This window comes from Grammomys surdaster, unplaced genomic scaffold (genome assembly GCF_004785775.1).
Source record: "Grammomys surdaster isolate TR1022 unplaced genomic scaffold, NIH_TR_1.0 202, whole genome shotgun sequence".
NCBI classification, from domain to species: domain Eukaryota; kingdom Metazoa; phylum Chordata; class Mammalia; order Rodentia; family Muridae; genus Grammomys; species Grammomys surdaster.
This window is the reverse complement of record NW_021604647.1, coordinates 1,179,357-1,202,942: the sequence shown is the minus strand read 5'-3', so window position 1 is coordinate 1,202,942 and position 23,586 is coordinate 1,179,357. Positions and strand designations below refer to the sequence as shown.

The window sequence follows — 23,586 nt, the reverse complement described above, 5'->3', positions numbered from 1 at the left end:
CTATGAGCTCCACGCAAACGCGCGCTAAGCAGGACGTCTGTACTGAGAGGCTGACAGTCAAGAGGCCGCACCACCGGGTGTCAAGCGGGTGGTTTAGCTTCAAAGCCACGTAGGTATTAATTAGCAGTCTGAAATCCAGTAGTTCTGGTCAGTTCTCCCGGTTTTTATTTTTCAAATCCATATGTGGTTCAGCTTTTGAAGTACATACTCTTAATCCACCTAGCGGTCTGAAACTACAGAGATCTGACTACAGGCCTAAGCATACACTCAGTGTGGGTGAGCTCGATTAGGTGTATGAAGAGGAGAGCCAGTGCAGGATAAGTAATGGTTAAAGTTCTAGAAGTGACAAACTCAGCATTGCACACCCTTAATCCCAGCATTCAGGAAGCAAGAACAGGGGCATCTCAGTGAGTTTTAGACCAGATAGGGATATAGGGTGAGATTCTCCCCCCTCTCCCCCCCACCCCACCCCCGTCTCAAAAACAACAAAAAACCTAACTGGAGATCATAAGGTGAGATGGCTCTGTTCGTAGAGAAACTTGTGAACAGAATCAAGGACGTGAATTTGATCCTTGTATCCTTCTAGGGGACAGAAGGAACTCCTGAGCTGTTTTCTTATCTACACATTGGCATGCACACACACATTTTTATTAACGCATTTATTTTATGTGTATAAATATGTATGTGCAACATGTATACAAAGATCATCTGGAACTGGAGTTACAGGTGCCTACAAGCCACCAAGTGAGTGCTGCAAACCAAACCTGACCCACTGCAAGAACAAGCTCTCTCAAGCCTAACAAAATTAGGCAACAGAATCCCACAGATGAAGGCTGCCTTACTGCTAGGGAAACTGAGATACCCCCAAAGGACAGGTCTGGCAGGTTACCACAGCATTTATGCCTTCCAGAGCCACATTTGGACAGTGACATGTCCGTGCTACAGAGTTAGGAGTCAATTATCATGTTTATGGATATTTCTCAGAGCAAACGGACATACTCTGGAGCTATCAACCTAGAGGGAAAGTGCACCCTCCATGGGGACCTTGCTAGGCCTGGCCAGCTCTACTCCAAGCACCAGGCTGTCCCTACAGCCTCCACAAGTCTCAGAAGTAGTCTTCTAATGGTAGATGAAATGCTGCTGTAAGGGGCATTCCTATGACTTCTGAACCACCAGTTCACGGTATACCTTATCAAACAGCTAGAGGCAAGTTTTAATCAGTTTATTTAATTCAATAAGAATTATTCTCAAGGAACAAAATTTAAATAACTGGGTCAGCATGTCAAAAGATCTTATATCATACAAAGCGCAAATAGATCTGAGGACAATAAAACAGTAAGAAAAAGGGGCATGGATGAGCCTCACAGTAAGAAAAAGGGGCATGGATGAATGAGCCTCGGTGGTAGAGTGTGTGGCATACTTAATATTCATAAGGTTCTAGTTCAATCCTAGTACTTGAAAAAGACAAACTGTCAGAACCTTGGCTAATAAATGTAACGGGGGCACAGAACTTAAGCATGTATTCATTCTGCCTTTCACATCTGGCTTCATCATGAAATTCACTGAGAGCAAGCAGATCAAAACGAGAGTGCATTCATCTGGATGAGATCCCTTCTGAGTCACTGTAAATGAAAACAGAGGCCATCTTTGTCAGGTACTCAAGTCCTGGCCTGAGTACCCATGATGGGCTAAAGACACTGCCCCGTGTATAGACATGGGAAAGAAGAGAAAGTCAGGAATCAGGGCTGCTCTGCTGAAGCCCTGGGAGGGCCCTGGAGCCAAGTGTAGGAAGTGGAAGAGGCAGTCACCCATAGGACCCGAGTGCGCTCTCCCCCTTTCCCCCCCCAGATCAAGCACACAACCTCCAAGTTCTGCTGTTTTGCATCCAGAACAAGCTTGATAGTTCTTAAGTGACTCTAAACAAACCATAAATAACACAGCATCTCTGAACTTGTCAGAGCCAGTAACTGTAAGCCAGTTGCAATCGGATCTTTTATTTTTCCAGTCAGCCAACAGTTTTGGACTTAGGGCTTTCTTCCCTTCTTACGCAGTGACTGTCCTTCTCCAGAGAAAGCAACAAATCTGCCTCCAGCTTCATCCTAGGTATGAAAATAGGATATTATTTTCAGAAACTCTCAAAGCTTAGAATAATTATTTTATTCTATGGACTCAAATGCCCTGGAGGGGCTGGAGAGATAGATCAGTGGTTAAAAGTGTGTTCCTCTCTTTCAGGACCCAGGTTCAGTTCCCAGCACCCATGCTGGGCGGCTCACAAGTGTCTCCAAATCCAAGGGATTTGACTCATCTTCTGAGCTGCCAGGGCACCTGCACACACGGCAATCAAACGCACATATAAATAAGTATCTAGTATCTCTGGAATTTATGGCCATTGAGAAACCCACAAATCACAACTGTGAGAGTCTACCACCACCTTTGTTTTTAGATTTACTGTACAACTTCTCCTCAACTTATGGAGGCGGTTATGTCTTAAGGAGCCATTTTCAGTTGAAGTTATCATTAAGTAGAAAAGGCATTTCATACATCTCCCTTCTGAATACCCAACTCAATTACAAGCTACACTGCAGTGCTCTGGTAGCCTCCCCTTGTGACCATGTGAGGGAAGGGAACCTGTGGCTCCTTGCTGTCATCCAACACTCAGAGAGGATCCCATCACCTGTTAGCCCAGGAAATAATCAAATTCAAAACTCTAAGCATTATTTCTATTGAACAGCTATCACTTTCACATCACTAGAAAGTTGAAAAATCCTAAATTCAACCATGATAGCTTGGGAACCTTTTACACAAAAATTATTTTATATTTCCAAAATGTTATGCGTGCAGGTGTTTTGCCTACATACATCTGTGTAAAATATACATGCAGTGCCCGTGGAGCCCAGCTAGGACTGAAGTTACAGAGGTTTGAGCCACCATCTCAATTGAATCTGGCTTCTCTGAGGAAGTCAGTGCTCTCAGAGCTTTGGCCAACGCTGCAGCCCCACAACAACCGTTTCAATGTAAAAACTATACTGCTCCAAGAAAATCACTCTCAACTGCACCAACCCAAGAGCATTTCCAGTCACCTTTCTGCACCTATTTATTTATTTATTTGTTTATTTGTTTATTTGGTTTGGTTTCTCGAGACAGGGTTTCTCTGTGTAGCCCTGGCTGTCCTGGAACTCACTCTGTAGACCAGGCTGGCCTCGAACTCAGACATCCGCCTGCCTCTGCCTCCCAAGTGCTGGGATTAAAGGCGTGCGCCACCACCGCCCGGCTGCACACATTTATTTAATCCCCAAATCTCAAACTCATGAGTTTCTAATCTAAAATACCTTACTTCCTGGTTGGCACTGCTGCGATAAATGGCTCACTGCACACAGTTCTGGTTTTTGTTTTGTTTTTGTTTTTCTAGAAGGGAATTTCTAGCTTAAAAGAGGCACATTTAAAAAAAAAAAACTGTATATTCAGACCAGCTAACCATAAGAAACACTACCAATCAATTCTTTCACTAGCATGTTTGTTTCTTTAACACCGCAAAAACAGTAGGTTTTACCCCCACCTTCTTTTAACTGCTCAAGATCTGAAGCATTACCTCTTGCTTTCTTACAACAGAGGAAATCTGCAGTTTCCAAAACACATCTTCACACCTACTGCACCCTGAAGCAATTCAACGTTTATGTGATGCCAAGCACATAAGTGCAGAGCACATGTGAACTATAGAATGCAGGCCTCTGCCACACAGCCTTCTGTCTGTCCTGACTTCTCTCTCCTCCATCTGAGCACAAGACTTGACCAATTTCATCTGTTTGAAGGTATATCCCAAGCTAGGACTTGCCATTTTCTTGTACTAGAGCCCAGATTGGCCTTGAACTTTCTATCTGCCTCAGCTTCATCAGTGCTGAGATTCAGTGTGAGTTGCCACTGGCTTCAGCTTTTTGTACTTCCTTTCTTTAGTGAGGTATACATTCAAGTAGTCTTCAGAAAGCTTCTCAAAGGTGTTTTTTTTCTGGTCATACATGTGAGAAAATTCTTTTGTTTTGAACCTGGTGTACTGATGGTAGGTCAGCTAGTGAACCAGTCTGGTAGAGCTGCCATGTCAATCATTACGAACTTAGTGGCTACAATACCACAATAACTTATGAGCATGCTGAGAAGCTGAGACCAAGGTGTCTTCAGACCCCTCTGGCTTGAAAATGGTCCTTCTATGCCTGTACCTGTCCTTTCCTCTATATAGTCACATTCCCTCTTTCTGGGAAAACTAGAAAATAGGTCAGCTTGAATTAGGGCCCCATTTTCCCTTAATTATGCCTTGTAAAGGGCCCTATATTCAAACAGTCACATTGTGAGAACAACACAGAAATTTTGAGAGGCTAAAGTTTAGTCTAGAAAGAGTTGGGTACAAAATTTTAGGCTGGAGATTTTTTCCTCTTAGAATTTTTGTCTTGCTTTGTCGGGAAAGGTGCTGTGACTCTAAACGCATTGTAATAGGTATTCTATCTTTACCTCTCGTTTGCTTCTGAGAGCTTTGGGATCTATACCAAACTGCCGATTGGCTTTTCCCAGGCCAGGCTTAGACTGTAGCTGTTCACTCTAATTAAAAGCAGGTTCTGTTTGTCCTTCTGTCAAATCCTTGCTGAAGTTGCCTTCTCTTCCAAACTTATTATCCCATTACCTTTCACCAAAACTTTAGTGGCTTTGAAGATAGAGTAAAGCTATGTCTTTAACTTCACAAATATTTGTGACTGTGCCTGCCAGCTTATTCTCCCTTCTATAAATCACACTGAGTTGTGAGTACGATGAAAGCTAAACTATATCTGATAAAGGACGTAGGCAGGTTTCATGGAGGCCTGTTCCAAGCCTGGAGACCTTATAACAGTGTGTGTCAGCTTAAGGGACATTACAGGCGGCAAGGAGATTGCAGTCCAGCCAGGAACACCCTAGTCTTTGTCTCAGGCCACCCAGAATACTCGAGCAGAACAAATTCAGTAGCCAAGAGTGTCTGGCAATGATCCAGCAGTCTCACACGGTCTCACAGCACGGCTGATTTCTGCCCTGTTGAGACCCCTCAAGGAGATCGACTAACCAACCTACCTTCCTTCCTTCTTTCCTTCTTTCCTTCCTTCCTTCCCTTCCACCTCCCTCCTTCCCTCCCTTCCTTCTCTTCTAAGATAGGTCTCCTTTGGCAAAGCCTGACTCTGAGCTCCCGGATCCTCTTGCATCAACCTCCCAGTTGCTGAGATTACAGTTGCACCATGACCAGCTAAGCATGATCCTTTGAGAAATGAACCAGGAAAGGCAAGGGTCTGACATAGGTATTCTAGAAATAGCCATCACACTTGGGTGGCTGCAATTCAGACACAGATGTTGTGCAGAATGCAATCTGCAGCAGGATGAGACACCTATAACTAATGCCTAACACCTTGCCTTGGACTAAGTTCCCATGTAATGCCTCCTGCTTCTAAGGCAGCTCCCCCACCCCCATGCCCGGTAACAGGAACATGCTGGCCATAGAAGCTTGCTGTCCTGATGTCTTTGTGAAGTTCACTTTCTAGATGGAGTGCTACAGATACCATGTGTGAGGTGATTAGGGGATATGGCTCTGTACCCATGCATCTGTACAAATGCAACCACAACATGAAGCTCACAGGCATATCTCAGTAATGAGATGTTACTTAAGCACACAGGGGATACCTGGCACCTGACTTGGCACTGACTCTATGAGCCAGTATCATGCTAGTCACCATTGCTGAGCAGTACCAGGGCTGTAGGAGACCTGAACCTTCATGACAGTGTTTGTGCTAACAGTCAATGTCTTGATTTTGGTCAGTTTGGTTTCCTATGAGCACATGCACTTATTCCCAGGTATCATGTCGAACCAGAGTCAGCTGGGCCTGTTCACATATTCATCTCTGCAGGACTCAGCCATGCTGTCCCTGTCTTACAGTCATACCACTTACTCAGGAGCCACTGTATAGAAACAGTAAGCTCTAGTTCTAGGTTAGAAAGAACAGTGATAAGCAAGAGTACAGTTCAGCTTGTGTGAGGTTCTGGGTTCAACTTCCCACTCTGAAAAAACTGTAAGCAAAAAGAAGATGAAACCCGCCTGGGCTCCAGAGTTTTTTCGTGGCAGAACCTAGAGTCAGTTCTTGACCCCTGCATTGCCAGGTCTTAGTCAATAGACCTGCAATGGTTCTACAGAGTAATCAGCCCATTAGGAACAGCAGGACCACAAGAAGGGGCCTAAATATCGCAAAAGCACTCTATTTTGAATGGCAGAAACACCAGTCACCACTAGTAAGTAAATTCTATGACCAATGAAATAAACTTACCTCTTCAACCTTTTTGACCAACGGACGTGAATTTCTGATGAAAGTGATCTTACCAAGCTTAAATTCATAATTAGGAATTCCTCTGTGAAGATTACAGACAAGGAGAAAGGTTAGTTACAAGGAGAACTAAGATTTGCTTCTGACAATCAAGAGGAAGGTAGGGAGAGACAGCAGTGCCTACTTGGTAATTGTCTAGTATACACTGCTCTACTCTCTATGTATCTGCTAGGAGGGAACAGAAAGTAAAAACACTGGTTGTGGGATAGGAACTGTGGGTACTGGTCTAGCCTTAGACTTCCTCTGAAAATGCTCCAGTGGATCCCATCTCCTGTTCTCTTCCTGGTCACACACACAGTAGACAGCTAACACATCCTACCCCTACCTGGTAGCCACCAAAAGAGGGTTCACTATGAATCCCTGGACAGACACCATCATGCTTTACCACTGTCAGGGAGTGAGCAAGGGCCTGAGCCTACTCAGTAGCCTGCTGCTCTGTCTCCAACACTGGAATGAGGCTCGTCCATGTCCTGGACTTTGACACAAAGCCCATGTGTCAAACCTTTCTTGGAAAATGGCAAACATTCATCAGGGACAGACTAGGACAGACCTACCTTTTGATGTCTCCAGGCTTGATTGGGGAGGGACTAGGTTCAACCCCCTTTTTCTTTCCATCCAGTCTATTCCCAGAACCAGAGAAGGCCTAGACAAGGGAGACAAGAGGGTGCATGCTCAACCTCAAGAGTGAGCAACCATGTGCCTCTGTCCAGAGACCCCAGAAGAGTGGGAGTTGGTGCACTGCCAGACCTTCTCTTGAGTGCTCCCAGCCAAGATATCTCCACCAGCCCCTCAAGGGACTGCAGGAAGGCTAAGAGCTCTCTAATACAGGCAGCAGCAGTGATAGCTGATCTCTGTTGTCTAGTCATACCTGCTCTTCTGCTTCCCAGCATGTCAGCACCCGCACATGAGCCACTTCTCCTGTTTACCAGGGAGCCTGGCTAGCAAGCATGCAGCTTACTTTCAAATGGTGTAGGCAAATAAAAGCAGGATGTGTTTTCAGAGGTAAAGCAAATGAGCCTAAGGGGAGGGTTGTGAGGATCTATTATACTAATTTGACTTTGTAGTGGACACCCCCACACACACCTAGGGGCCATACACAAGTCCTGATAGGCATACGTTTTGAAAGGAACAACAGAAGTTGGAAGCCTTTTAGGGTTGTCAAGGTCCCAAGAGAAAGCACATATTAAAAGGTTTGAGGGCTGGAGAGATGGCTCAGCAGTTAAGAGCACGGACTGCTCTTCTAGAGGTCCTGAATTCAATTCCCAACACCACATGGTGGCTCACAACCATCTGTAATGGGATCCAATGCCCTCTTCTGGTGTGTCTGAAGACAGCTACAGTGTACTTATATAAATATAATAAATAAATCTTCTTAAAAAATGAATTTAAATCTGTTTAAAAAAAAATGGTTTAGTAATTGAGCAAGTGCCTCATTTGTCTGCTCATTTGGGTACCCAGAGCTCACGTCCTGCTAATGTTCACAAATCGTCACTGAGAATAGTTCCTGGCATCAGGATCCAGAGAGACACACAGTGCCTGGTACTCACACGGAAGCCCACCTCTCCAGCATAGCCACTGTGGTCAGCTTCTCCCTCCTGACAGGGAAAGAAAAGAAAAGAAACAGGACATGAGCTTCCTGGAATGGGTGGTCAGCTCTCCTCAGAACCTGTTTCCACAGGTGCCCCAGTCTTCATCAGCTGGAACACATTATTCTCCTAGGAGGCAAGCCTCCTCCTAGGAGCAAGGACTATGACCCAGCTAGCCCTGCACTCACAAAGAGACACACCAACAGGCCAACAAGTCAGCTCACCTGGTAAAAATACTTGCCACCAAGCCTGAGACCTGAGTTCAATCCTTGGTTTCCAATGGTGGGAAGAGAACCAACTCCCAAAAGTTGTTCTCTGATCTCCATACACATGTGTGGCAAACACACTCACAACCCGCACACAACGTATTTAAATGTAATTAAAACAAACAAAAGAAGCACAGGTACAAAAATATCAGGAGGAGCTCGAGAAAATGACTTACTATTGACTCCTCATGCTGCACTGGTCTTTCTGGTTCTTTGTAGCCCAAGGGAGCATCAAAATCCACCTGTGTATTGATAATAAAAGTTAACTTCTCAGATGCGCCACACTCTGCTTTCTTAACTGAGACAAAAGCTTTAGAGTCCAGTATACCCAACAATAGTGCTTTATACTGTTCAATATCACAACAATGACACTGATACATTATAGACACAAAGCTATTGTTGGGAACTGTGCATGAGTGCGTGCGTGCGTGCGTGCATGGGAGGGAGGGTGTTTAGAGTTAAATATAACCGTATCACCATGGAAGTGTTTATATCCATTACCTCAGGGAAGGTACTAATAGTTCTACAATGACCCACATGTTCCCAGCAACCATTAATCCCTCTTCCCTTTCTAAAGTCTGACACCTTAGGATGTCAATGTAAATCAAAGGAAGCAGGAGACAGTGTAACCTTTTTTTTTCCCCTTGACAACCAGGAGTCCTATCAATAATTTGTTTTCATTTAGCTCTTAATACTGAGACATTCACTCTCTGACAGGCCCGAGGTGACTGTGGATCCAGTCACTTTAAGTACAGTCAACTGCCACTTCTATTCCCTAGGAGGAACTACTAAGTGAATGGCCACCTCTCCTATGCTGGCAGCATTGTCCTCCTCTTCCTCTGTGTGACACTCTCATGGGGTCTGACCTCACTTACAGTGGAAAGTCACTCACATTCATGTCACATTCAATAATGGACACAGCCTTGTCAGGTTTGGTCTCCATCACACGAAGCTCATAGATCTGCAGAAAGAACAGAAAGAGGAAGTAGCAGGGCTGGCAGCACGGGCGAGCATCACAGCTGCATCACTCCTCCCAGCACTGACAGTGCTGCTTCAGGTTGAATGGAAAGCTGCCAGTTCCCACACGCTGACCTAACTCCACAAGTCAATCCGCTCCAGACTGCAAAAGACTGCTCCTGGTCTAGACAGTCATATCTAATTTATCCTAACATCTAAAATCTAATATTCTAATATAATTATAAATTCTACTATCTAAAATCACAATCTGCCGGGCAGTGGTGGCGCACGCCTTTAATCCCAGCACTTGGGAGGCAGAGGCAGGTGGATTTCTGAGTTCGAGGCTAGCCTGGTCTACAGAGTGAGTTCCAGAACACCCAGGGCTATACAGAGAAACCCTGTCTCGAAAAACAAAAAACAAACAAACAAACAAACAAACAAACAAAAAACCAAGAACATGTCTTTAGAACATAAAGACAAGATAAAGCTTACCAGGGTCTGAGAAGTCTGAGGACTGGTTTATAAAGTCACAATCTAAGAAAAGAATTAGCTAAGTGTTCAAGGAGATGAGTAAGAATGCTCATACCAATAGTGCTAAGTCTATTCTCCCAAAATGACAAATGAGTTGTGGTGCTTAAATTTGAGTGGGAAGCAGGGAGAGGAAAAGGAAAGGAAGGAAAGAAAAGAGAATAGAAGTCGGGCTAGGGTTATATAGAACTCAGCTGTTTCACACACTGGCACCTATATCGACATACATCTGCAACAGTCCACATGGAGGTCAGAGTACACCCTTCAGGGGTTGGTTCTCTCCTACCTGTGGGCTCCAGGATCAAACTCAGATCACCAGGCTCACAGGACCAGCATCTTTAACTGCACCTCACCAGCCCTACAGCTTGGCTGTGGAGCATTTGTACAGTATGTTCAAGGTCCCAGGTTCAATCCCCAGCACTCCAGAAGCAAATGATAAATAAAATAGCAGAGGCTCTCTGGGTAAACACCAGCTGATGACCTGACCTTGGATGCACAGAACCACATGAAGCCATGGTTATCGGCTCTTACGCCTCTTAGTCAAGACAATGTAGTTAGGTGAAATGACAGGTGAATTCCCACAAAGCTCAAGAAGGCTTCACTTTCCCGTTATCCAGAGTATCCCCATATCACGTGAGGAAGCTGACCAGGATTCAGTGACAGTTGTGGGGACCTAGTCTGCGGTCACTACTGAGCCCTACAGTAGTGTCAGGCCTGTGTCAGCCCTGGCCCAGCTTCACAGCTATTAGTTTGTGAGAGGCATCTACCATGCTAGGCTCCATGCCTATGGTGGGACAGCCCAAGATGGCAAGACTTGCATTACACTTCCCATCAATATACTCTATGGATAACAGGGAAGTGAAGCCTTCTTTAGCTTTCTGAGAACAAACCTGCCATTTCACCCAACTAAATGGTCTAAGAGCCCAGAACCATGGATGAGCATAAGCAGTAGTAAGACTCAACAGACCTAAGTTAGGAAGCGGCTAAGGGAAGAGCCATCTAAGATACTGTATGCTCCAGGGGGCTGGAGAGATGGCTCAGCGGTTGGTTAGGAGCATTAGCTGCTCTTGCAGAGGATCCAAGTTCAGTTTTCAGCACTCACAGGACAGCTCACTGTCTGTAACTCTAGTTTCAGGAGTTCTGACACCTTCACACAGATACGAATGCAGGCTAAGTGCCAATGCATGTAAAATAAATAAAAAAATTTTAAAAGATAATGGAGCCCGCGGTGGCTGCGGAAAAGCGCTCTGGGTCCTGGCTCTGTGGGTAGGAAGCCCGCGGACTGCGGACTCGGGGGCTCGAGAGATGGCTCAGCGGTTAAGAGCACTGACTGCACTTCCAGAGGTCCTGAGTTCAAATCCCAGCAACCACATGGTGACTCACAACCATCCGTAATGAGATTGAATGCCCTCTTCTGGTGTGTTTGAAGACAGCTACAGTGTACTTATAAATAAAATAAATAAATTAAAAAAAAAAGATAATGTATGCTCCTATGAGACCCCAAGAGGCACTACCTCAAGTAATTAAATTCTACTTCAAAGTGATCAATAGCATTCTGCCCCACAGCAGGCTCTGATCCTCAACAGAGGGTTTTGCAAGGACAGAGACACCGTTAATTTGTTTTTGGTCCTTCCCAGCATGGCTTAGACAGAAAAGCTTTTGGTATGGAGATGAAAGTAGGAACTTGCTTTGTAGTCCAGACCAACCTTGAACCTACAACCTTGCTGCCATAGTCACATAGATTACTAGCATTCACCACCATGTTCAGCCAACAAAAGCTTTTTTTTTTTCATAAATAATTATTTATTTATTTTATGTATATATGAGTACACTGCAGCTGTCTTCAGACACACCAGAAGAGGGCATCAGATCTCATTATAGATGGTTGTGAGCCACCATGTGGTTGCTGGGAATTGAACTCAGGACCTCTGGAAGAGCAGTCAGTGCTCTTTACCACTGAGCCATCTCACCAGCCCCCAACAAAAGCTTTTAAAGACATATTTTAAAAAGAGAAGATTTATGTTTAGGAATGTTTTGTCTGCATATATGTATGTGTTTGTACCAGATGCATGCCTGGTGCCCACAAAGGCCAGAAGAGGTTGTCAGAGCCCCTGGACCAGAGCTACAGGCAGCTGTGAACCTCTTTGTAGGTTCTGGGAAATGAACTGGGTCCTCTGCAAAAGCAACAAGTCCTCTTAATCACTGAGCCATGTCTCCAGTCTAAACAGATGTTATTAAAAGCAGAGGTATAATGAATAGGTATAAAAATGTTAAGCTTACTTGTATAGAAATATAATCAGTCCATAACACTTTCTGCATGTTACGTTTTTCATTGCTTTGACAAAATAGAATACTCGACAGAAACAACTAAGGAAGGCTTGTCTTGGCCCACAGTCCAGGCGGGAGCTCCAGGCAGCTGGTCACAAGTGAGTGCTGATGCTCAACTTGCATTGGTTTTATTGAGTCTAGGACACTGACCCACGGAACCATGCCATCTACAGTTAGAATGGGCCTTCCCATCTGAGCTGTAGCTACACAGTCCTTCGTGGACATACTGCAGTTTTTGATTCTATTGTGTTTCTAAATCCTATCAAATAGCAATCAAATTAACCACCATGAAAGGCTAGGGAGATAATCCAGTGATTATACATATATATCTTCAAAAAGTTAACTATCAACACTGAGTAAATTAGGGCTCTAAATGTGAACCCAGGAAATTTTAGAAAACTAAACAGTAGGCAGCAATTAGGTGATAAAAGCCATTTTTAGAATGCCCCATTCAATACTAGAATGGACAGTGACTATGACTCTTCACTGTGGATTCAAACATTCTCTTATGGAGGGTGTGGGAAGTCTCATGAAACCTTGAACCTACAACCATTACCTAGGTGGTATGATAACTAGTATGTACCACGAGGGTCAGCCAGCAGAGGCATTTTTAACACATGAAAGAAAGGAAGGAAGGAAAGAAGGAAGGGAAGATTTTTTTTTTCTATTTTAAGTTTCTGAATGTTTTGCCTGCATGCATACATGTGTATGTACCACAGGCATTCCTGGTATCCACCAAGAGCAGAAGGAAAGTCACCGGAGGCCCCTCCCTGAGAGTGGCCCTGTGACTTGTATAGAACTTAACTGATGCAGCTTCTGTAAGTCACTAGCACCTGGTCACCCGTGCTCCTGTAACTCACCCCAATGAATGCTATGCGTCACCGAAATACTTAGACGGAATCACTTCTTAGCTCTTGTCATTTCCCTCCCTCTGGCAAACAGGCACAGTAGCAGAACACCCTTTACCTTCTCATTATAGTTGATAGCGATCACATCTCCAGTCGTCAGACAGGCGAAGTTTCTCAGTGCATTTTCTAATCTGCATACACACTGTCAAGGCAACACAACAAGCAGCATGTCTTCAACTACACAACGGATTACTACTTCCAATGACTCTAGAAGGAACCCGCCTCCATCGAGCAGATGAAGGGCTGACCTCAGGTGAGTGAGACTGACTCCTAGAATTACTCTGGCAGGCCCTGGCAAATGCTATGGTGATCGCTCCCCACGCCTCTGCTCTACACGGCCTTTGTTCCTTTTCTCATTCCCAAAACCAAATACTCAACCAAAAGCAACATTAGGAAGGATTGATTTGGGTTCAGTGGGCCCTAAAGCAGCTGATCATGAAGGGAGAGGGCATGTGGGCAGGAAAGGCTTGCAGCTGTGGAGGTGGGTGTCACACCTGGTGGATCAGAAAGCAGAGAAAAGGAAATGAGAGCTCTCAACTTGCTTCCTCCTTCTCCCTTTAGTCAGCCTGGGACCCAGATCACATGATGGGCTTCCCACACTCAAGTGGGTCTTCCCTCCTCAGTTAAATCTCTTTTTAAAAAATACTCACAAATAACCCTACGTATGCCTACTAACAGTCAAGCTGAAAATAAAAACTAACCACACAAACACGGGACTGCCTTCACCTTATCAGTCCTATCCAGAAACAACAGTTAACCAAAGTGATCCCCTTTCCCTATGATAACAGAGAAAAAGCCTCCAAGGAGAGAGCTCGGCATTAAGAGTGAGTACAGCTCTTGGAGAAGACCCAAGATTGGTCCCCAGCACCCACACTGACAGATTACAATCACCTGTAACTAGGGTATCTGATACCCTCTTTTGGCCTCCAAAGGCACCTAGACCCACATGCACATATCCACATACATACACATAAGTTAAAAAATAAAACAGGGGCTGCAGAGACAGCTCAATGGTAAAGAATGTGTGCTACTCTTTTGGAGGGTCAAAGTTTCGTTCCCAGTCCCCACGTTAAATGGTTTACAACCACCTATAACCCAAGCCCTAGGGAATCTAATGCCCTTTTCTTCTGGCCTCCTTGAAAGTAATCTCATAAATCTACATTATAATATGGTAAACCACAAAGATCCTAAAGGTGAAGGTGAAGACAAGACCCATCCCACACTGACAGCAAAACAGTATAGTTTACTCTGATGGACAAATTAAGCAGCTCTTCTCACAGAAGTCCCCTGCCTGCAGCACAGGACACCTCTACTACTGTCTACAAAGTGGAGACAAGTATCCAACACAGGCCTGTGTCTAGGGCTCACACAACTCACTAAGGCCATCTGTCTAGGACCCATTCATCAAAAGAGCCTCTGCCAAGGCCCACTGGCATCCAGGATCTGACCCTTGGCACAGCAGCCTGCTCTAGACAGTGAATGGAGAGAGGTGACAGGTGGCAAGGGAAGTAAAAGCAGGTTCTGACTGTATGTTTGTTTTCAAACATTCTACTTGCCCATGATGCTGTTTGAGATTTTTGTTTTGTCTTTAGACAAAGTCTTGTTATGTACATCGTGACACAAAACAGGCCCTTCACTCACACTGGTCACATTTATAAATATACATACCATAACCTGAGAAGTGAACATAAAAGAAAAAAATCTTTAGAACAAAACCATACAACTTTTCCTTCCCACTTGCTAAAACCCAGAAAATGTACTTGGCCACCCTTTACTGTTTTACTTTGAATAGGCTCCGAGTCTGAGCACAAAGTGGGCTTGGTTACCTAGTTCAAGCTGACTCTGAGCAAGGGCTCCACAGAGGCCACAAAGCTTTCCCACTGCGCACACTGCGTACCTCAGTCCTTGTGCCACGTAGCCACAAAACTAAAAGAAGGCTCTGCAAGTGACTGCAGAAAGCCAAAGAGCCCTGACTTGCTTGTCAGGACCAAGAGGATGTACTAGCCAAATGATGTCACTACCAATCACAAAGTCAATCAGAAACCAATGTATAGTTCCCCATGCTGGTTTTTTTTCATTTTTCAAGACAGGGTTTCTCTGTGTAGCCCTGGCTGTCCTGGAACTCACTCTGTAGACCAGGCTGGCCTCGAATTCAGAAATCTGCCTGCCTCTGCCTCCCAAGTTCTGGGATTAAAGGTGTGTGCCACCACTGCCTGGCTACAGAGGACTCTTATGTCAAAAGGATACACTGCTTTAGGATTGGTGATATCCAGGAAATCTGGGCTCTGAGGCTGGAACTTAGAGTAGGTAGCCACTTGAAGGTTGACACTTTCCACCTGGACCAGGCCCCCTTCTTCCAACAGCAAATTCTGCATCATCTAAAGAGAAGAAATCAGCATGAAACTCTTTAAAATTAAGAAGCCTACATGGTTAACATCTGCCAGTTAGTACACTGAGTGGGTCCAAGTATTATTTGGGTAGAAGGGCCTAGGATGAAGACTTGGAACAAGCAATTTAATTGTGCTATATGGCATAGAAGAAAACCCAAGTGGGGGATGCACTTGGAAAGCAGAGCAAGTAAGGGACTCAAGTGAGGCTGCATTGTGGCCTGTCTCTGCCAAGGCCACCTGACAGGCCACCAGTTTCTAGCCTTCTGTACACAATGTTTCCCTGGGATGCTTACCCCACAGCTCCAAAGCTGTCCCACAAGCAGTTTTCAAGGTCCTGAAGCAATCAAGACCACACTTACAATAGACAGACCACACAAGGAAAGGTTAGTCATGGAAGGCCCCAGACATGTCTGCTACCAAGGGTCATAAAAACACTAATACACATGCGCCCACTAACTACCCAGTAAGACAGATGATGACTGAGGACGAGAACAGAAAGAGATGAACAAAGGCTGTGACAATCTAGCATGTAGGAAACCAGGCCACTATAGCACCAGTAGACCTAAGTCAGAGACAGAGAGCCATGGGTCAGAAAAGAGGGATAGGTTACAGGTCTCAGAATGGAGTTTTGCTAATTTTAGATCTTTTTGAAAATAATTTGGATACATAGATGCACAAGTAGAAAGAATTGTAGAGTGAATTTCCATTGGCCTTCCCTAACACCTCTAACTCCTTTTATCTTTAGGGGCCCCAATGCCAGCCCCACTTATGCTAGGCTACCCCAAGCAAGCAAGTCTTTAGGGATGCAAATTCCTTTGAGAACATTCCAAAGCAAGAGCAAGCTGGAAAAACAAGTCTCCATACTCCCATTGGCTTCCTAAGGGCCATGTGGCATCTCAGGGAAAGAAATTCAGATAGCTTTCAAGGCTAAAGATGTCAAAGAATCTGTAGCTATTAACTGCACGACAGGGATTTAAAGGGAAAATTTTCGGAGCTCAGTATTGTCTACCTCACACTTCATCTCCACAGGTGAGCCACGGGGCCTCTGCAGGAAGAGAAGGACTGAAAGAGTCACTGCCCTACACTTCACCGTCCAGTGCAGCTTCAGTGGCCAGGCCTGCTATTACAACAGGACAGTAAGTGCTGAGTGTAAGTGACAGGCATGTCAGATCTCAGCTTTAGTAAGACATCCCACAGCAAGTTGGGCAAGGAGACAGGTAACACACAAACGCCTAGAAGTAGGAGTTGCAAGTCTAAGCAGGACTTCTGCTGGGGACAACATGGGGCCATAGCTCATCAAGCACCCTAAGGGGGGGGGGCAGTGACAAAAAAAAAATCTTTAGAACTTGAATCACATGCAATTGTAAAAAGGAAATGTGTTGATCACTGTGATAGAGCAAACAGGTGGGGACTGAGCTTCAGAACACTGCTGTGGTGGCAGTAGGGCCTCCAAGTACAGTAGACAAAGCACTTCTGTGTCCTCAGCTCCACCCATAGCCTGCCCAGGGCCTTTCAGGACACCTGACACCATTAAAGCACAAAGAATAAGGTCCACGCCTCTCTGTGAAGGCTTCCTAAAGCTGAGCTTGTCAACTGGGCTAGGACTGAAAGGAGAGAGAGAAGGGAAGCACTGGAGTTGCAGTATCCAAACCACCCCACAGAATGCTTGCCACCTCAGGATCCTCCCAGATGTGTTACGTAGTCCTGCCAGCCCTTCTGAGGAGCCCTGCTCTAGGGTAAGCTCTGGGACTGCTCATGCCCTTGATGAAGGACCCAGGTCTATAATGACACCCTTCACATGACCCGTGTCTACACAGTTAAGGATGATGTTTTAAACATGGCACAGCACACTGCTGAAGATGTCTTCCTCTTACTGGGCTGTTCTACTTGAAAGGACTCTCAGACATGCACACACATGGAAAAGGTGTGTCTTTGCTCATGAGGTCCCCAAGAGACAGACTCTACAGACCTTCATAGCTCAACTCACCCAGTGGGGGAGGTAACAGATGCCTTCATCAGCAACAAACTCCAGTACACCACAGTGTGTCATTCGGTCTGAATTCTTATTGGTCAGTTTAAACAGCATAGGATAGGTAATGTTGAGCCGGCCTAAGAACAAAGATGTTACAACACACAATCAAGCACCACACTTACCACCAGCTCCTGTGAAGGAAACCCTGTCCACCAATGCCCCCACATTCCCCTACTGTTCTACTCAGAGGGGTATCACTGCAAGAATATACCATGTGGCCCTAGAGCTCGGTGACTTAGTCACATAGCACCAGCATAAACATGATTTTCTGAAATCATGATTTTTTTTTAAAGATTTATTTAATGTATATGAATACACTGTAGTTTTCCTCAGACACACCAGAAAAGCGCATTGGATCACATTGCAGATGGTTGTGAGTCACCATGTGGTTGCTGGGAATCGAACTCAGGACCTCTGGAAGAGTAGTCAGTGCTCTTAACCACTGAGCCATCTCTCCAACCCTGAAATCATGATTCTTAAAAGTAGCATGTTCATTTATTCATCAATAACTAAAGTGCCAACCATGTGCCACAAAAAAAGAAAACCTGTTTGTTCCTTTAAAGGTTTTTAATTAGATTGTTTGAGATTGTAAACTGACATGCACCAGTACATACTGCAAGCACCATGGGAAGCAAAGAGGAGCGAGAGAAAGACCAGGGAACAGGCTTCCTAGCCCCTAAAGACCCAGCTTTCCATGTCAGCTACCAGACACACAATCCAGGAAGGGGGACAGCTAAGCAAAGGAATGGATGGGAAGAACTCAGCTAGTTCAAGGAATGACCCTCAATTAGGCAAGATGGCTGGGGTCAGGCGTGAGAATAAGTCAGGAAGGGAGATACTAGGAGAACACATGGAACAGAGACAAGTATCTAGGCCAGAGGGCAGACCTAGCTCAGAAGGTTACAACATGACATGTCTCTCAATTCCAGTGATCTGTGAGTTAAGGGCTGCACAGAGGGCAGGAGCCAGCAACTGGACTAGAACACTGACTCAAAGGCACAAGGGCAGGAAGGAGGGCCTGGCCACATGAAACCAGAAAAAACCAGGAGACCAGGGCAATAGGAAGGATCTGAGAGGTTCTGAGTGGTGTTTGCCATGTCCTGGACAATTGTTTAACCTTCCCAGAATAATGAAGAAGGCACTACCGTTCTTCCCTTTTTATATTATGGGAGCAACTGAGGCATGTGGATAAAGTAACAGGCCCTAAGTGATCATGCTCTGAAGTGGTGGTGCTGGGATCCAGACTTAGACTGCTGAAGTCAGGGAACTCTGCCACTGAAGTAGACTGCAGCTTGTCAGGTTAAGCACACACACTAAGACTCAATCCATAGCCCTAAATGGCCTCTAACTCAGAGGCCTGCCACCACATCTGGCAAGTAAAGTCCACTAAGCATCAGGAGGCAAAGCAGACTTCTGGCCTCTCTCTAAATGTTGAATGAATAAAGTTAACCAGGGAAGAGCTTGGGTAGGAAGCTCCAAAGCAGCTTAGAAAAGTGCCTCATTGTGGAATGGAGGTGATCTTACCAGCACAAGGGTGACTGAGACAAGGAGCGAGGCTCTCTGTTACTAAAACAGCCCCAGCCATAGAAGCTACAAATTGACTCAGACATGCACGGTCTTGGGTGCTGCAGACCAGGCTCCTGCCAAAGATCCAAGGCAGAGGCAGTCAGGAAAACTCTAGCACCCTCCAGCCACTGAGCGATGGAGAGCCTGACTTTGAGTTCCCCAGTCCTGCAACACTTAACTCCACAGCCTGAGCAATAACCTGGATTTCACAAATCAAGACTCCCTTGTCTTCCTTGGTTACAGAGGGTTTCTTCCACCACTTAAAAGGTCTCAACAGCTGAGCATGGTGGCTCAGAAAGTCAAGGCAGGAAGATTTTAAGTTTGAGGTTACCCTAATTAAGTTGGGTGAGACCCAGTCTGAAGGAAGAAAAAGGGCTTTAAAGGGCTGAGGTTCTAACTCAGTGAATAAGCATTCAACTAGCATGCCTGAATCCTTAGTACAGCAAAAGCAAACAAAGAAAGGTCTGAATGTTGCTCTAATCTGGCCTAAATTCCACTGATCCGGTTCCCAAGTATTTTCCTTGATACACACCTGGGCTCCTTGGTCAGCTCACCCAAAAGCAAGACTAAGGACTCATCCTGTCTTTATAATGACAGGCTCTTGTTAACCCCATGGCTCTATTCTACCTGCTGCCTAAGGAGACGTCTCCACTGGACAGTCCCACCTAGAGCTGGTTATAGTTCACCTCCCCACTTATAACTATCACCACAGCTCCAGTGAACGGTACTGATGGCATCCCTGGTTAATGGAGATACCAAGATCCTGAGAAGCTAAGCCAGTAGCTGAGCAGGGCAAAGTTCAAAGCCCAAACACAGCAAAGTAGCATCTGCAAGTCACCACTACATCTCCATAACCAGTCTCCACAGAATGAATTCAATATGGGAGCATCTTCAAGTTTCCAAAGCAAAGAGTGCATCTACAATTAGGACTGTCCATAACCTGAGAAAGGAAACATGGGGCTTGTCTCGCAATGGCTTTATCCAGCACAGGAAGAGAAAGTGGCAGCTCAACCTTTGATACCTCAGGATATGATGTCACATTGGAAGTGAAAAATTCAGGCTTGGAGCTCAGGAGAGCTATCTGAAAAGGAGGTGAAGATCTGTTTCACAGCCCTCTTGTAGATCAGCCGTTTTTGTTTTTTTTTTCCTTTAGGAGACAACCTAATGAGCCTACACCACAGTATGAACTACTCAAGCACTATGCAAAGTGCTGCTCCTTTGTATTTAGACAAGTTCTTGAGACAAGCCAGGCAATGGGGGAAGAGGCTTGGGTGAGAAGAAACAGAAAAATATCCTTTACTGACTGGTGTTTATAGCGCCCTTGCAGTGGAAAGCACGACCATGCTTTGCCTCATCTAAGGTACTTGTCCATGGTCCTTCTAGCCCAGCACACCCTCCAAAGAGGATTCTAACCACATCCTGACAAATGTTACCTGGATCTAAGCACAACGAAAAGCCTATGCCCATTTCTGGCTTCTGTACTTATATCTCCCAAACTGTCGAGTCATTTAGAAAGTACTTACTGAGTTGATCGAGGGCTGAGGGTGGCATAATTACTGTGAAAAGAAATTTCAGGAATATTAAGTAAATAAAACAAAAGGACAGAACAAAGGCAAGATGTAAACTTTCTGATGTGTCTTTTAAAAGCTTTAAACAGTGGTTAAGGGGTAGCCAGAATTTCATGATGACTTTTCATAAAGAATCTTACTTGAAGTAATTTACTTTTGTGCTCTGAATGGCACTTAATCAACACACATAATTAGCACCCTACTCCCACCACTCATGCCTTAGGACAGTGACATTTTTACAATAATGTTAGTGTCTGGTGCCCACATGCAAAATAAGGGCTCTAGAAGGCTACACAGCTCGTGGAGTTTAGGGCAGGAAAGGTTACTCTTCAGAATAAGGGCTCTAGAAGGCTACACAGCTCGTGGAGTTTAGGGCAGGAAAGGCTACTATTCAGAATAAGAACAGGCACATACTCTTCCCTCCTTTCTCCACATCTGACCTGTCACTAGGCCCTGCGAGCATGGACACGGAGAAGCAGCGGAACTGCGTAGAGAAGCGGTTCTGGAAGACCCGGGGAATCGGGTGGTCAAACATGTTGAAAGAAAACTAGAAGAAAGAAAAAAATAGAATTATTATTAAAACAAAAGTACTTCTAGAAAAGAGGCTGGTCATCGAGTCCTGAGTTCAGTGGCCTTGACTTAGCCTCCCACATAGCTAGGACAAACGTAGGCCACTGTATCTAGCTCAAATGTATGTTTCTTTAGGCCAAGCACTAAACACAGCAAGTCATCAGCGCTTATAAACGTGGTCAAAGAACACAGTAAACTAGAATCTCAATTAACCAGAATGTTCTGACTGCCTAGGTAGCACAGTGAACCTCAATCCCTTTTGTCTCCCCCAGACTCATCCCCCAGGTCCAGTTTCCATTATCTATAGACACTGCAACTTTACTAAAATATAAAACCAGGTTTCTGCTATTCTCAAGATCAAAGCTGGACCTTACATACACTTCACAGAGACTCATTACTGAGCACCCACCATCTCCTAACATAGTGTTCAGAAGCCATCTCTTTCCCTGAGTGCCTACTATTTATGTGGCTCTAATCTAGACTTTAGGGGACATCACTTTCGTAATGTTTGAGTCCTAAGAAGGCAGATATTACCTGTGCCCTGGTGAACCTGATATGAAAGACAAGGAAGATAACAATAAAACACCTATGTCTGTGAGTTTTGACGACAAGAAGCAGGTATGGGGACAGGGAGCATCCAAGACTAGATGTTAACCAGTGTTCAGGAGGAGATCCTCATTAAAGGCCTACATGTCCTGAGTGTCAACTGGGCAAGAAACAAAAACCAGCACTGCAGGTGGTGGAAAAGCACTTGCCCATGTATGTAGTCCTTCATCTGGCTTTTAGTTACAATCCTTTCTCTTCTCCAGCAAGCCTCCCTTGCTTTGGCAGGGGTCAGGGTTTAGTACTTCTTCAGATGCTCACAGCACAGCACAGACATGCATCCTGCATATCAAGTACTTTCTCACACCAGTCAGCAAAGTCAAGACATGAGGAACTACATCCAAGATAGTCTGCTGACCTTCACATACACAGACTCACATACCCAGCCCAGGCCTCTATTCTCAAGCTCATGTGCATACCAACATCTCCCATCAATAAATTGTTCTTCAGTTACTAGCACAGAAGTTTTCAGCCTTTTATCTTTTTCTCTAAGCACCAGAACTGTCTGACTCAGTCTTTTTTTTTTTTTTTTTTTTTTGGTTTTTCAAGACAGGGTTTCTCTGTGTAGCCCTGGCTGTCCTGGAACTCACTCTGTAGACCAGGCTGGCCATAAATCCGCCTGCCTCTGCCTCTCAAGTGCTGGGATTAAAGGCGTGCACCACCATTGCCCGGCTTGTCTGACTCAGTCTTAAGTGCATAACCCACAAAATTTTTTTTTTTTGAATGATGGGGTTAGGGGTGTGTGTGCTTGTCAAAGCTCCTTCCCCTATGCCATCCATGTAACCTACTGTTCCTCTCTAAAATGTAAATAGAATACAGAAAGTATATATTAACCATAACTGTATCCTTCCAACTCATCCACCGATGAACATGACCGTATGCTCCTCCTTCAGGCTTCTACCACCTGTGTTTACTTCCTTTATAAAGCTTTGATGCCTAACACATCAAGCAGTCAGCTCTGGTTACACAAATAAACTTAGATATTGATTTAACAATGACACTACGATAAAAATCGAATAACCACTTCTTGTTTCTAACAAACAAATGGCATGGTGTCAACACTATACACAGTAGTGATGAGACATCACTGCAGCCAGATGGGCTTGACTTCCAACCTCTGTGCCTCGCTTTCGTGAATACTACCTCTCTAAGTTTTAGTTCTCTCGGTTAGTGTAACAGCTACCTATATTCCTTGGGGAACGCAAGAATTAAATAAGTATATTTTGATAGAAAAAAAAAGCGTCCCAAATATTACCTATTGTCGTTATCACAACATGATGAACACAAGGTGACATACATCCTAAGACATGATCTTTACTAAATAAAAGGTCAGGGAACTTTGGCAGAGCTTAATGTCCGTCGGATTCTCCTCCCTCGCGCTACTCCCCAAGAACTCTCCAGTTAACTTCGAGTTCACCTGTTGCGTGTCGAGCACTTATGAGAACTACCGACATAAAGTAGGAGGTTCCTTTCTACTCTTGGGGAGGCAGCAGTCCCGCCGAAAGGCATACGAATCATGACTCGGACAAGCTAAGAAGAAAAGAGGCGGCTCGTAATTCTGAATGCCACTTGGGACATAAGCGCTCGGGACAGTGGAGCGGGCCCGACGCAGGCCCGGGTGACTCGGCACCTCCGCCACCAAGTCCAGGCCCTCCCCGCCGAGCTCCAGGGGCAGCTCTGGCATCACAAGGATTGCGATCCCCGGCCAACTCACCATGATTGACAGAGTTTGGTGATGCCGCTCCTTTTCCTGAACCTTATAATAGATACCCAAAGCTCCCTCTTAGCAGCCGAGGCCACCGCTCCGAAACCCAGAACCCGCGAGAGGCTCGCCGGAAGTGACGAGAGACCGCGGGAGGGGGGTACAGATGCCTGGAGTCAGCGGCGGAAAAACAGAAAGG

General features: G+C 45.1%; 1 protein-coding gene across 1 annotated transcript; it reads right to left on the bottom strand.

Moving 5' to 3' along the window:
* Positions 1-1,208: 1,208 nt before the first annotated feature.
* Positions 1,209-23,531, bottom strand: Ufd1 (ubiquitin recognition factor in ER associated degradation 1). Its single transcript, XM_028770481.1, has 12 exons — positions 23,400-23,531; positions 20,927-21,059; positions 20,468-20,500; positions 17,334-17,455; positions 15,204-15,334; positions 13,015-13,087; positions 9,128-9,196; positions 8,412-8,477; positions 7,931-7,978; positions 6,938-7,026; positions 6,327-6,408; positions 1,209-2,099 (listed from the first exon to the last, which is right to left on the bottom strand). The coding sequence occupies exons 1-12, from the start codon at positions 23,400-23,402 to the stop codon at positions 2,025-2,027; spliced, it is 924 nt and encodes a 307-aa protein (XP_028626314.1). The 5' UTR covers positions 23,403-23,531; the 3' UTR covers positions 1,209-2,024.
* Positions 23,532-23,586: the final 55 nt, after the last annotated feature.

What these genes read in the sequence shown, in the direction of transcription:
- Ufd1 (XM_028770481.1), bottom strand. An exon ending in TGTGGAGAAAGGAGGGAAGA is followed by an intron (nt 20,501 to 20,926) that starts GTATGTGCCTGT and finishes TTCTTTTCACAG; the next exon opens with TAATTATGCCACCCTCAGCC. An exon ending in CTCAGCCCTCGATCAACTCA is followed by an intron (nt 17,456 to 20,467) that starts GTAAGTACTTTC and finishes CTTTGTTCTTAG; the next exon opens with GCCGGCTCAACATTACCTAT.